We start from the raw sequence: 15592 nt of genomic DNA, 5'->3' as shown, positions 1-15592 counted from the left end.
CTTTTCTCATCAGTCTCTCTCTCTCTCTCGGACGTTTAGCTATTCCTATCCATTAGTCAAGTTAATCCCCCCTCTATAACCTAGCAGGGCACTCACCACATAGTCACACTTTATGCCACTGCTATCATCTGTTTTTTCTCCATGATGTAGCTTTGGACGTGTCATATGTTCTTATTGTATTTCCTTTTTTTATGTTTGTATCCGGTTACATAATAAAGATTCCAACTCTTCTCCTTGATGTGTCCAGCAGTGTGCTGGACCATTTCTGGGGTCCACAGCAGGTTTGAGCAAGTGCAGGCTGTACAACTTACAAAGTCAAATACTGGATATCATGTCACCCCATTAAATTATAAGTGCATCTGCAAAAGTGCCCAGGATCCTCCGTCCCCCATCCCATCCTTTTATTAAAATGAATATTGTCCCTCTGTTTAATTTGTTATCTCAAGGACCCACACCTCCATCCAGTTAAATTCTGGTCTAAAGTTAGAAGTTAGATCTCCTTTGTCCCAATTCCTCTGTAATGCTAAAAAAAATGCACATTTAATGTTTTATATTGATCTGAGATAGGTTGAGTGGGAAGTGTTTCCTTGCCAGATCTTGAAATGTAGCAATGGGCGTTTACACTTAGATCAAGTTTGAGCATCCCCCATTGATATTCCTCTTTCTTGGCTCTCAGATGAAAGTAGATTTGTGCTTCCTACTGTACATCTCTTGGTTACCTTTTACTTCTCAGGGATTTCACTTAAATTGGGCTCACTAGTTACATATGCACTTCCTATAAGGTGCAATGTGGAGAAGCAAACCTACATTTACTTACTTCCGTCTTTAATAATGCAGCCTTGCTTCTTGGCGGCATTTCAGTCCCCACGTCTGGATGCAGTGTGGTATCACCAAGCGTTCAAACACTAAACACTGCTCTGTTATCAGTCTGTTTTTGAGTCTCAGAGTTTTTGTCTTTTCTCTCTGCTGGCCCTAAATTCAGGCTGTTATCTCCTAAAACAAAGCCTTTGTCTGTATTATATGTGAGATGCCTCTCCTAGGTCTCGACAAGTCCCCTGGGTTTAGGAGTGTCAGTTTTTTTTTTTAAAGTATTACTTTAGCATCTTTGAACCCTGACACCAATATACACAAGTTAAATTTGTGCATTGCTTGTGTTTGCCTCACTTACCTTTTAGCTCTCTTTGTCCTCACCATCCCCAGCTACCTTCTCACACACATTCTGGGAATGCCCCAAGGTTAGGGTTTTCTGATGTAATTTCTCAAAGGTTCTGTCATCGATTCTTTCTTATAAAATTCCGTTCTCACCTCAAATGTCCCTTCTCGTGGACCTTAATGCCGTGGTTCTGTGTGTCTTCCAGCATAAGCTATTCTTTCTAGGCACCATTGCTATTGAATTGGCCTTAGCCTCCTGCTAAAAATCGTCCAGTTTGCTATCCTTTAGTTTCTGAGACGCCTCCTTTTTAAATCTTCCATTAGAATTATGTGCAGCTTTGATGAATGGCGCATTGAGTTGTAGTGTTTCAGCTTGGCAGGCCTTCATCTGTAGCCATTTAGAGGGGAGCTGTGATGCAGTGTCCACCATTCCTGCTCTTCTCCTCCCTTTCATATTGTTGCATCTTCCCCTTCTTGTCTATCTTTGTTCATACAAGGCAGGGTGGGTCGGTGGGTATCTGACTGGCCTAATACAAGATTTGTTTGTGACAATTTCTGTATTGCACAGCGGTGAAGATATTTAAAAGTTTCAGTTGAAAATATTGAAACTAATTTACATTTGAATATATTTGATATTTGAAAGTGAATGTCACAGTCCTGCTACACGTCTCACTTGTCTTTCTTGGTCTTCATTACAGGACAATCATTGGCTTTCAGCAGGGGTGTAATCTGTTGCTAGTGGACGACTTATTTGGCTTGGATTTTAATTGACTTGGCTCTTAAGACACAGAATCCTTCCTCCTTTGTTTCCTTAACCAGTAGCCAAACAATAATGAGATGAAAAGTGATGAGCAGCTAACTTGGGTGTCTCAAACTTCAGAGTTTCTTAATTAGAAGCCAGTTGAAACCATTATGTCATTTTATGGCTTATTGATGCTCTCATTCTGCCCCACCAAGTGTTCTGTGGATGACAACGGATTTCATTTTGCATGAAATGGGATCAAGTTATCTTTCGGCACACTTTGCATCGCATTATTTTTTGACTGTTGGTGGAGGAAAACCAGGAACAACGAAAGATTCAGAGTCCTACGTAAGACAATTAAAGCAAAGGAAGTCTGTCCCGCTAGCAATGTTGGTAATTAAGAAAGTGGATGGAACAAAAACCCTGACACCAGTGCAGCCCTGCAGGGTCTGAGTTTGACCCTTCTGACTTATATTCTAGAATAAAAGTGTTAGAAGAGTGTCCTCCTCCTCCTCCTCATCTGAATGCACTTTCTTATGCAACACATTATAGATTCAGATGTTCACACAGAGCTGATCTGCTCTGCTGTAGCACTCCATTAGCAGTGAGACCCTCCGAGTCCGGGGCCTCCAACTCGAATTCCGGAGGGCTAGCATGGCTGTAGGTTTTCCTGCTGAATCTTTTCTTAACCTCCTTAGACTTGGACCGCAGCATCACTCGGGCTGTGGAAATAGTGCTAAAAGAGTTAGGCCTGAGAGACACTCGGGCAGCTGTATATATAGAGACACGTCTCGCGTAAGACCCCAGGTTTACTCGGGCTGTAAAAGTGGCAAACGTCACTTGGGCAAAAGTACAAGCAAGACTTGTGTAAGCGTCAGGCCTGAGTGTTACCCCAGGAATGGTGCAGACGCGTCTTCTCCTAGCCTCGTAAGGGCAGTGATGATGAGGTGAATCTGTCATCAGGCAGTGAAATTGAAATGGTCAGCGAAACCACAAGTGACACTCGTGTCACTCGCACATGTGCTGTTGATATTGCATCATTATTGTATTTTCTACACTTCTGACTTTATACTTTTAGGTGTCTTGCATGTTTTACAGTAAGATGAGATTTAATAAAAATACCAAAAAAATGCAATGCTTTTTAAGTTTTTTTGAGAAAACGTGTAACACTAAGGAGGTTAATTAGTAAGCAGTTATTGCTGCTAATTAATTCTTCTGTCTTTGTTTGAAATGACTTCCTAAGACTCAGACCCTTAATTGTTTCTCTTCTTTTTAATTAGCAGCCAAAGAATAAATAATGAGATACAAAACGAGACGACTCATGACCAGCCAAGCCTGTGTCCATCATACAGTAGCGGAAAGTAAAGAAAGGTGAAGGTCTCAGTGACAGTGCTGATTTACTCCACAAAACGTCTCGATGGTTTTCATAGAAAAAGGAAAATCAACAGTTTTGGAAATGTCTGCCATGACAGAGAGAGAGAGAGCAGCAACAAGTCATTGAATTAAATAGCAGAATTAATTAACAAGAAGAGTCGGTTTCTAATGGACAGACTGGTTGGACTTACAGTAGAAGCCCTGACTTAGCTGGTCATCTGTTGGCTTGCATCACATCTCATTTCTGTTTGGGTGCCATTTAAAGGGGAAATGAAGCAATTCAGAGGACTGAATCTTAAAAAAACAAGGCAATTAAAGTGAAGGGAAAAAGAAGACAATTAGCAGCAAAAACGGGTCACGATTTAAGGAGAAGGTTAGAGTGAAAACCTGCAGCCACAGTAACACTCCAGGACTGGAGTTGGAGACCCCTGAAGCCTGTAATTTCCACTGGGTACCCTTTAAAGACCACCACCTCCTATGACCAAACATTTCTTAGAGTAGTGATGGGCTGTTGCCGTGTCCTCCGTGCTGCCAAGATAATAGAGGTGTGCCGGACTCAATTCCCCATCATTGCAGGACAGCGTAGTGTCCCATTTCAGAACATCCCAAACTGATTATATTTGTTTGTTTTTTGCGTTTATTTATTATATAATACCAATTATAAAAGAATGAAATAATTTGGGCTTGTTAGTTGCTAGCAGTTGTGCCATTAATTCTAGTGTTTTAACTGTTTGTCCCCCAATTACAGGAACTCGATACAGAAGAGTGCCACACCTGAGGGACTGCGCTGGACACAAAGTGACTTGCACAGACTTAAATCCAGCTTGCAGCTTTTCTAATAACGTCGTGCAAGACTGTGAGAAAAGGGCTGCCCAGGTGAACATCCTTGTAGGGAGAAGCTTCTCTGCACGTCCTGTGTTGGACTTCATCTTTGTTCTGTACCCCATTAAAGGGTCGAGCTGGTGCCTCTCACACACCCCTGCGCAGTGTTACTTTACAAATGTGAAATCCCTGGTTGGACTCGTACAAGCACATGAAGTCTGTCATGGCCGCTGCATCACTTCCGAGTGGCTGTTTCTCAATCTGCTCATCACTACATGAGGTCAAACCTTTTTTTTTTTTTATCACATGCATTGAAATAAAATAATTTTAGAACGTTGTGTCTCAATGTTGGTTTTTGTGTTTAATTTCAAAAGAAACTTCTGTAAGTTAAAGCACCCTGTAGACCAGAACAGTAAGCCGCTGACCATTTGTGGCTAATTGTGGAACCAAAGGATCAGTGAATGTGCCAGCTGACAAAAAGTCTGGACTCGCAAAAATTGAGACAAAACAAGTTTATTTTAGTCATAAACAGACTAGCAGTGCAAAACCACAACTCAATGACCAGCATGTCAATTTCAATATGACGTCTTCAGCAACAAAATAAAAAAGTATTTTACTGCAGTCATCACTTTTACACAGAAATGAACAATAAAGCATTGTAGCACTGCATTACTTGCAGTGTTTTCACGAAGCAGTGATGCTGGCTGGCAGTGCGTGCAATGATACTGGCAAAGCTTCTCTTGTAAGGCAAATGTTATTTTAACTGACTATGTGTCTGCATTTTTAGAAGTTTCTTTTTTAAACAGCCTGTTGTTATTTCCACAACTAATACACATCTTCAGAAATCCCTTTTGGCCTTTTACTGCAGTCCATAACTGACTGGCCGGCTTCACTTTATAGACGAGCCACCTTTCACTTCACGGTGCTCTCTGGATATACAACAGGCCTCACTTTACTTTGTACAAGGACTCCTTTGCCCTTTTTGAAATGTTATATAAATTGTTCTGTGTACTTAAAGCTTATGTTGGGTTACTTATCCCTTCAGTTATTAGTTAACCACATTCAAATTTATAATAGAGGGTGAGCCAAAATGAAGTACCACATTTCTTAAGGTCATTGCGCGAGGACCAGGGGGCCGAGGGGGTCCTTTGATAGGCGATCCCTTGTAGTTTTCAGGTCTGATGCGCACTGCTTTTGCTGTCAAAGCGTTCTTCAAAAGCAACAAATCCATCATCACTACATAGCGAGCATTCCTCCTAATGGTGACGTCCCAAATCAGAAAACAGTTCTTCAGTGGGTGGCTACATTTTGACAGACGGGTACAACATTGAACAGAACATCTCCAGGCCGTCCTCAGACTGTACAAACGCCTGAAAACATCCAAGCTGTAAGGGCATCAATTTTGCAGTCTCCTAGACATTAAGCATGCAAACATGCTTCTACCGTCGGCATTTCCAACTTTACATGAGGACCTTAATTTCCATCCATAGTACAGGAACTCCCTGAGAGAGACTGGGAGAGCCGTAGAGCGTTGGGTGCGGACATTCTGCAAACCATTCATGGAAATGCCATCGTCATATGCGGCGACAAGACACGTTTCCATTTGAATGGCCGTATAAAAACCTTTGCTACTGGGATGAAACCAACCCTCGTGAACTTCATCAGAGACCCCTGCACAGTGAGTGTGTTACAGTTTGGTGTGCTGTTGTAGAATTTGCCACTGTAGGCCCTTACTTTTCTGAGGAGGGGGTGCAACGGTCACCATCACTTCAGAACATTACATTGAAATGAGGCCACAACTGGAAGAAATGGTTGCGGTGGATGCCTGGCTTCAACAGGATGGAGCCACGGCTCAATACGGCCTTTTGGGGAAGCTGATCTCCCTGCCCAGAGATGTCGGGTGGCCTTCACGTTCGCCTGATCTCGCTCAGTGCGATTTCTTCTTGTGGGGCTATCTCAAGTCGAAGGTGTACACACACCAACCTTGAAGCCCTCAAGGACGCTATTCACCTCCAAATCATCACTATTTCCCCTTGAAATGGCCGAACGAGTCATGTGAGCGTTCAGAAATCGTCTCAAAGAGTGTATTGCTAACGACGGCCATCACCTTGAAGACATTTTTAAAACACAGTGAAACAAATCTATTTTGTATACCTTTTCTTCTGTCGTAATAAATTTTATCTTGTAACGTTTGAAGTGTGGCACTTCTTTTTGGCTCACCCCGTATTTAATAAACAAACCAAGTTTGGACTGGGATAAAAAACAACAGCGGCGTCTGTTTTTCAGCAGAAGCCATGTCACTGTGTCTCAATTGCTGTATCTGTACAAGCGAGCCCACCTTAGCCAAAGATGAAACCTCTTCTGAGATTTACACCTTTCATCTGCACTTGTGGGTAATCAACTGGGGGCTCTCTGCAGTCATTAAGACCCGATTCTAAGCACATTTGGATACAGAAAACACCACGAATTGCTTTGAAAATATCCCAACAATTATTTACAGGTTTGAAAAATGAAAATGGCTCACCACTTAGCCAGCTGCTCCTAAAGCACTGCTGTAAAAGCTCACTCAGCGTTTTAGCGTCTGGATGATCAGGATCTGCTGTAGCTTTGTCTTGGTCACGTGTGCTGACCGGAACAGCTAATTATTAAGAGACATTTAATACAGCATACTGAGAAAGAAAGAAAGACCCATATTGATCTATTAAAATGGATATTTACACGCATTTTGGCACAGTTCACACAAACATGGCTTACTGTACAAACACCACACGTATGCTTATTATAAGAACACACACACTTTGTCATTAAGACTTACATTTTGTTTGGGTCAACAGGCCCAAAGAGTTTATAAAGGTTTTCATAGATTTTCTTCAGAAAAAGCAACAAATAAAACAAGTTGTTCAGTATGACACAGAATCCCCCCCTCACTGCTCACTCGTGTGTCCCTTTTTGTGGCTATAAAGCCGAACATTTAAAACAAGTCTACACTTTGTTCCCGTACCCTCTTGCAGAGGGACATTCCAGTATCAGAGCAGGAAATTATAAAATGCATACAGGAAAGAGGCAGCGGCAGCCTCCACGTGAGGAAGAGTTACTAAAGTGAAATACTCCCGGAGTTATTAATGCAATTTGTAAGACTGGTTGAGAGGACAAAATGATAAAACTGTTCCACTATATACAGTGATAATGCAACTCCATTCAAAGCCTTTGTACAATTAAGGGAAAGGTGTCACTTAAAAAGTGACTTTAAAAAAATGGAGTTGCAGTAACTACACTGATTTGCCATTTTACAGCAAAGCAGTAGATTCAAGTCAGGCGATAAATAAATAAATAAATAAGATGGTTAAATAAATATTAATGCTCTAAGCAGCATTGCGTTGTTTTTCACAATAACACAAGCCCCAGGAGAGCAGATAACCTTTCAAATAAAGTCCACGCCACAGTAAAGTGCGGTGCGGTGTGACGTGTCCCAGATGACACGATGCCAAATGCATCATAGGACAGGCCTACACCTCAGCAGCGCTGAAATGCTAGTTGAAGCGTGGGGACTTCGTACGGCATGCATTTCAAGGGACACACACACACATGTCATACAAACCCAAGAAACAAAACTGTGTCTTGCCCCACCAACTTGATAGACACAAGTAGAACAGTAATATACAGGAGTATATCGATACTGTATTTTACAGTTTTAGCTAATAAATATGCAGCGATGGTAGTGCCAGAAACTGGAACCAAGTCGAGTGACATACTTCATTTTTAAAAGGTTCCTATACTGTACAGGTGCCCGCCTACTAGGAAGCCGTGCACACCTATGGGCTACTCCAGGTGACACACAGTGTCACAAACATGGTGGCAAAAAAAAAGAACAAAAGTTTAAAATAAACAAAAAGACTCCCTATTAAAGCTATTCTATTCATGTTACTGTACATTTCATAAATATTTAATACACTGAAAAAATAGATACAATTTGTATCAACAAACAAAGGTCATTTCTGGACATTTGAGGCATTGCAATGTTGCTGCAATTACACAAATACAATGAGCAAAACATATGTTTTCAAATATTTAAAAAAATTACCAAGAGCTGAGTGGGCTTACATATGCGCATGCTTGTCGTCCACATAGATGGCTACCATGCCTGACCTGTAAGGTTTGGCAGAGGGGGGTAACAACGAGCATATCATACAAATTTCAGCATGCAAGTACACAATTTGTACCCTTTGCCATCTGAATCCCATAGAAAAAAACAAAAAGAACTCTATATGTGAACAAAACAATCCGTGCCATGCAATGCACCGTAACAGAAACAGTTTGCAAAGTTCTTCACAACAACCACTTATAGTCAAAGTAAAAGATGTTTAAAATGAAGATTATTATTAACTTAAAAGCTCATGCCACTCGGGATTAATAAATTACTCTTACTGCCCAAAGTGGCTCGCAATACCCAACGGCTCAGACACACAGGTCTCACCAAGTGGACTGCTCCAAAAATCAGGCTGAGTTTAGTTCTTGTCCACAAAGTCCCATATGTGGTCCTCTGCTAATTAGGTGCTTACTACAAAGAAATATAGTAGGTCACTATGACCTACAAGGCTCATACATAGACCCCTGTCCCGACAAGGGTCCATGTGACATTTTATCAAGTTCCTGCGAGCAGCTCTCTAGATAGAGTCGCAGTCTGCCCCATCAGAAAGCAAGCTCATGCAAACAAAAGTCAGTTCTGCTCTCGGTACTGACACCTTCAGGATTGTCCATACCAAGTTTCATCACAGCTGGATGAAGTATTTTTAAGAATGCTAAACACACACACACACACACACACACGCACGCACGCACAATGAGACAGAGACACACACTGACAGACAACCAGGCGCCTGCGCATTCCCCCATCTCAAAGAGACACATCCCCCACAGGGGGATAATCATCACACCTTCATATGAAGGGAAATTTATTCTCAAACATTTGAAGAAAATCCTTTCGGTCTTCCAGAGGAATTGTAGTAATAAGAGGATTTAATGAAAAATGGGGAATTCAAAAAAAAAAGATGAAGCAAGGCCCCAAGTTGGTGAAATTTTCATCAGATCTTCATCAAAACCTAATGATTGCATCCTTAGATAAAGCACAAAAAAAAAAAAAGCAGGCAGCCTCTGAGTCGGCCGCAGCGTTGGAAAGGAAGTGCATACAACCCACTAGTGTTTCAAAAAAATAATAATTAGTGCAACCAGGAAATCCCAGAGACTGAATCAAGCCACCAAAACCAACAGGAATGATCACGAGCCACTGGCACGGATGCTCAATAATTCCCAAATGGTGCTGAAGAATTCAATTGCAGCTATAAAATGGGATTCCCAAAAACATGACATACCCACTCGCTCCAAAGCTCTATTCTACTGTTCAAAATTCCTACAAAATGCTGCTTCGATGTAGGTGAAGAAGCACTATAAAAATGGCCCTGGACAAATTAGCGTCGGGTAAAATACCATATTTTTAGAATAGCTATTGCACATTTCTTGCTGGTACTGCTCAGCCTGCTAGACGTGTCCAGCACAAACTGAGAAAATGTATATATATATATATATACACCCAGACACAAAGGGTGTCCCAAAAAATGTATACAAACTCTGAATGACGTTTATTTGAACTTGCTGCAAGTATCCGTCACGTCACACGTTCAAGAGAAGTTTGGGGATGAGGACCAGTTTTATTTCCAGCAGGATGGAGCTACCATCACTTAATGAAACTGCCAAACAAAAGAGGTAACCCTCATCTTCACCAGACCTCAGGGGATTGATCTTTTTTTTTTTTTATAAATGGGCTCACGTCAAAGATGAGGTTTATCTCACAAAACCACAACAATTGAAAAATTGAAAAGTCAATAACAGAGAATGTGCACAAATACCAAATGAAAAGATTTGTGATATTTGCAAATCCAGTGGTCCGAGTTATCAGCAGTGCCTGGAACTGAGCAGCCAGTGACTTGTGATAACTGATTCGACATTTGTCTTTAATTTGAATTATAAAAATTTAGATGCATCTTAATAAACCCTTTATAATCATTCAAAGTGGGTATACATTTTTGGGACACCCAGGGTAGGGCTGCCAACTCTCTTTCTCTGGAAATGAGGACATTTGGGTCAAAAAATGAGGACTTTTGAGGACGCCGTTCCCTATGATACCATAATATGCCTTTCTACTGTCTTATGTTTTTTTTTTAAATGATATAAACCTTCAGTAGTAGTTTATCACTATAATTATGATATGATGGCCACAATCACAGTCACTGCCAAACTAATAACCCATTAGATATTTTGAATATGTCAAGCCTCTCAAATGAACAGACTTCATTCCTTCCATTCATATTTGGATAGCTTAACTGTCGTAAACCTGTAAAAATTTTACACAGGATAAATTCACTTCTAGTAAAATAAAAATAATTTTACTCTTTTAGTAAATTAGTTTATTTGCATTTATCTACATTCTTCTGTATTTTTCCAATGAAGCTATTGTTCTCAATAAGTCCGAGTTCTTGGATAAATATGAATAGAAACCTTTACATAGCACGCTACTGAAATTGACTCTTGTGAGCATTAGCCCCTCAACTGAACCTGTTCTGCCCTTTTGAAAACAAGGAGATTTGTTGTTCAAGTAGTCTGTGAAATTGCACTTTTATGACATAAATGGTATTCCTGAATTTATGTAAATGAAAGAATTATGAAAATATTATTAAATTACTTGAAGTGGCTTACTTGATTATCTGATAACTAAAAAGATATTGCATTTATATGACAGAATAAATGTGTGATTTTTTTTTAATTAAATGAAACTTTAATAGTTGACTCATTCATTTACAATTATAAATCAATCTTGGAATAACGGATGGTGATAACAATATTTTCCATTAAAATATTACAAAGCAGTACTTACTCGCACTTAAATATAATGGACTGTACCTGGATGTAGGAAATTTCTTGTTTAACCAAGCTGCTGACAGAAGAACCAAAAATAAGATCTTGCATAGAAAACGTGAAATTGTAACTTCAATTTTGAATAAATTCACTTAGCAACAGTGAATAAGGATTACAAATAATTAAGGAACAACATTTATAATGACAAAAACATAAAGCTGAATTCAAACGCCAAGTTGGACAGTTATCGACTGTTCTCGTCAATATTTGAGTTATTTACTACCAGAATGGAAGTGAAGATTCTGGGGAAAAAAAAGTGTGCACACTACTTCCGCAAATGCTGATTGGTGTACGGCTTTCGATTTTTACAAATGATATGGATATGGAGATTTTCAAATTTTAGAAGCCAAAATTCCAGGCAATTCCAAATTTTTATAAATTCCTCCTATACAGTCCATGGTGCGTTAAAAATGAGGACAGTTGGCAGCCCTAACCCGGGTTGTATATACCGTAAATATTATTATTATATTTACACACACAACCTCTATGTACAGTATGTGTATTTTATATATGCTGGGTACACACATTTTCATCACTACTGCTTTCCTCAAATCTCAATGTTTTCTAATTACTGTGACATGCACTGAACAGCTGCCACTAGTTATTTTTGAATATAATAAGTACCTTGGTGAAAATATGTCTCACTATTCTTCACTATTTTCATTTTTACCTAGGAGAGTTGTCATTTGAAATGTGTGCAATAGCTCACCAAATACCAATACCTATTTCTAGTGGCATTAGTACTGTATTTATTTATAAAATTGGCCTCAGCAGTGATAAAATGTTCTGTTTTTTATGGGTACTTAATTAAAAAAAGACTCCTTTTTTTAAGAAGAAAAAAATGTAAAACAGCAGCATGCAAGCCATTAGCAAAATGCCAGAAATAACCCAGACTACAGCCTTGCGCTCAAGAGTGTTTCAAAGTATGAAACATTTAGGCAGTGTCAAACCTTCTCATGAATAAACAAGAGGCCTGACCAGGCCTGCTCGGCGTTCATGAAAAACTAGAAATCAACATATTTTGCTCAAATTGGATTGAGCAAAAGACATTCAGCTATTTTTTTCTTTTGCCCCAGCTACAGGGGTGGTCAAGTCCTGTCTTTGCAGCAATTCAAAAGACGAAAAATGCCCTCTAAGGTGCATCAAATTTGCTGCAAAAGAAAACTGGCCAACCCCCAATCCCCTCCTAATTTCCCTACCCCTCTCCACACCCCATTAAAAGCTAGAATTACAAATTTAAGCTCCACAAAGTTCCCTCCTAAGAAGTCTTGGTTCAAACACGTCTCAGGAAAGAGAAGACAGAGGCTCAACAATTTTCAAATGTTCAAATAAGGAAGTTAACCTCTTCAAAAAACCCCAATTGGAAAATAAATATGAGTGAATAACTTTGTCAGGTGCAAAGTGAATCACATTCATTTCAATAACCACAACTGACAGTTTCAGTCTTGCACTATTAAACCAAAACTGGCAAAAGAAACCACGTTACAGTAAGGCATTATGCCCAGCCAATACCATAGCATCACTTGGGAGTGTGATTACCCATCTCCACCTGTTCAGGATTACAGCGAATCATGACCCAAAAATGCACAATTCAGAAACATATTGTTACACTGTCATCCTTCATGTTCTTAGGTAAAATTTTCAATTAGCATTTGTTAATTTACCAAGCCCACTCATTTCACTTTCTTCAGCAGCGTTGACTTTAACATGTGAATGTCCCTTAATACTTTGCCGGGACAGATTTGAGGTCTCCTGAATTTAAGGCAACTGAAATTGTAATTCATGTGAGGTATTCACTTCCTTAGTATTTAAAACATTTGAAAAGGACTTGCTTTTTTATCAAATCACAAAATAAATGGAGTGTAGTGCCAGAATTCACAAAGTTCTTTTTATATGTACAGTACATACAGTATAGTATGTGGCATGATATCCTTTTGTTTTGATTCATAAAAAATATACGAAACTACATTTTGTCTTCCAAGTGATATTTTAACGCCCAGATCGTAATTCTGTAACTATGACAGCTGCAAGCTGTTGTGGGTCTGTTAAATGAGGATTCTTCTCCATAACGGAATGAACAATATAAGCAGGGAAAATGTTGCAGAGGTTACGGTAAGTCTGATACTGATGCTCCGGAATGACATACCGTTCCTGAGGTTCTGCTGCAGACACTCCCCCTTCCCAAGGTGATCTCCAGATCTGCTCCATTTTCTCTGGCATGCTTCGCACCATGACACGCTCATAGCAAGGCTGCATGAGGCTGTTGCTTAAGGGGTATGAAGTATGATATCCATACGAGTCCGAACCACCACAAGGAAGCGGGTCCCAGCTGGCATGTTGTTCTCTACAGAGTGGAGGCCTCCTCTGTCTCATTGGATTGCTTTCGTAGAGCCTGGAGTCTGAAATGCTGTCCATCCTGGTCATTCCCAGAGCCCTGCCAGGCTGTGATGATGCAGAAGGGTGAATGTTTTGAGGTATAGGATAATCTCCTGGACAGCTTGACCGGGCACCTACCACTGGATGCTGTACATGAGGTGCAAGATGGGAAACAGACTGCTTTCGAGGGGTCTGTTTAGGTTCTTCAGGCCCATAGCTCTGAACTCGAGTTAAAGCTTCATGGAAACTATGAGCAAAAGGCTGAAGTCTGTTCTGAGAGGATGAAGAAGTGTTCTTTGCGCCATCTTCAGCAGCCGAGTCTACTGAGCTCAAGTAAAGGTCACTATAGGATGAGTAAGGCTCACTGCTTGAATGCCCAGCACAAGCATCTGGACAAGGACTTGGATTTCGAGAGTATAATCCCAGTTCATGCTCCATGCTGTAGAAATTGTCTGTGTTGTGCATGCTGTTTAGACTAAGATTTGAGAATTCATTAAGCATGGAGTAGTAACCATGGTCAGCTCCAGGATCATATTTGGGATATTGTTCACTATAGCTGATGGATGTGCCATGGCTGTTTGTGACAAGGATGGGTGGGTATTGCACACTAGACATGTGCTCCAATGAGGAGCCTTGGTGAGAGAATTGTGAAGAGCCAGGCACTGGGCTACTGGCAGAGCGTGTGTTTAATGCCCCAGCAGCATGACTCTTGGAAGGCTGCATGGTAGGGACACTTAGAGCAGTGACCAAGGAAGGCACAGAGTTTGCCTCAGACTTCCGAGCCACTGACAACCTCTCCTCGAGGTCACATGCAACAGAACGAATGCTGGGGTCAGACTGACGTTTAGGAGCAATGCGCTTCACTTCTGAGCTTGAGTCACCCTTGGTGGTGATAGGCCCACTGCCGCACTTGGCCAGAGCACCTTCACTCATTGTTTTCACAGCAGAAAGCTTGGCAAATGCTCGCAGCTCATCTGCAACCGATCTCTGTGGCTGATTGGCACGCTCAGGATGGTAATACTTGCATTTGTGCCCATAAGTGCACTTTTTTCCTGCAAAACAAAAGTCATAATCCAGACTTGAAATGTTTTTTTCTGTATTCATTTTGTTATAGTGATTAAACAGACAGAACTTTATTTCTCCCCAGGGAGAAGTTTGACTTTTTACAGAAGCGCTTTAAATAAATAAATAGGTAGATTAGTAAATAAATAAATACACACACTTTGGTATGAAAACACACCAGAATTATTATAAAGCAAGAAAATTTAAAAGAAAGGAAAGTTCTAACTTGGCTGTCACAGTCACAGTGAAGTATTATGTAAATGTACTGCTGTTGGTATAAAGGAGACCCAGTAGCGTTTCTTGACACACCTCTCAGTTATTCGTTGGCTGAAAGTCCTCAGTGTTAGAGTATCAAAGAGATGATGTGCAGCATTGTTCAAAATGGTACTCAGTTTTATTTTAATTCTCTCCTCTCTTCGCTACTATCTCCAGGAAGACGAGAGGCCATTGTATAACTGAGCGTGCCCTTTCACTTACCTTGTTGATTTGATGGGCCCCACTCGAAGTGATGTCACCAGCCCAACATACCACAGCATACAAAATCACAATGGCCATCACAGAGTTAGTTATAGAAGATGTGAAGAATGTCACTTCCCAGATTAAAGGAACACTGGAAAAGGAGCTTGCTCTGTCCTTTGTTATAGAGATCCTCTGTGTTCTGAGATCAGTCCAACCTGTCATTAATGTGAACTCCCAAGTACCTGTAGGAGTGGACCATCTCCACATTCACCTCTTGAATAGTTATTGTACATAGAGGCTCTTTGGTGTGGCAAAAGTCAATAACCAGTTTCTTGGTTTTGTTAATATTAAGATGCAGACAATTCTCTTTCACCAAGAAACAAATTTCTCCGCCTGACTCCTATACTCTCATCCCCTTTATTAATACACTCCATATGTGCAGAATCGTCTGAGAATTTATGCAAGTGACATGACCTGGTGTTTGTTATATTTATAGTCTGAGGTGTACAGAGTGAAGACAAAATGAGATAGGATTGTTCTTTGTGGTGCTCCAGTGTTACTCACATCTACAGTATATCAGTCCTTGAGCCTCATAAACAGGACACAATAGGCTCCTCCACCTGTATATCTCTGAGT

The 15592-nt window shown here is 40.4% G+C and overlaps 2 protein-coding genes across 4 annotated transcripts in view; one reads left to right on the top strand and one right to left on the bottom strand.

Annotated features, from left to right (window-relative positions):
• The window catches only part of las1l (LAS1 like ribosome biogenesis factor), a 73370-nt gene extending 68942 nt beyond the window's left edge, over positions 1 to 4428 (top strand). Inside the window, exon 13 of the mRNA XM_051934505.1 lies at positions 4017 to 4428. Coding sequence (XP_051790465.1) covers positions 4017 to 4107 — 91 coding nt within the window. The 3' untranslated portion in view covers positions 4108 to 4428. The remainder of the gene's footprint in view (positions 1 to 4016) is intronic.
• Positions 4429 to 11463: 7035 nt separating this feature from the next.
• zc3h12b (zinc finger CCCH-type containing 12B) overlaps positions 11464 to 15592 on the bottom strand; it is a 72814-nt gene continuing 68685 nt past the window's right edge. For all 3 annotated transcript variants that reach the window (XM_028815479.2, XM_051934498.1, XM_051934497.1), the window contains exon 6: positions 11464 to 14487. In XM_028815479.2, coding sequence (XP_028671312.2) covers positions 13049 to 14487 — 1439 coding nt within the window. In that variant the 3' untranslated portion in view covers positions 11464 to 13048. The remainder of the gene's footprint in view (positions 14488 to 15592) is intronic.

This window comes from Erpetoichthys calabaricus, chromosome 12, assembly GCF_900747795.2.
Source record: "Erpetoichthys calabaricus chromosome 12, fErpCal1.3, whole genome shotgun sequence".
In the NCBI taxonomy this organism is placed as follows: domain Eukaryota; kingdom Metazoa; phylum Chordata; class Cladistia; order Polypteriformes; family Polypteridae; genus Erpetoichthys; species Erpetoichthys calabaricus.
Note: the sequence above shows the minus strand (reverse complement) of the source record. Positions and strands in the feature narration are given on the sequence as shown.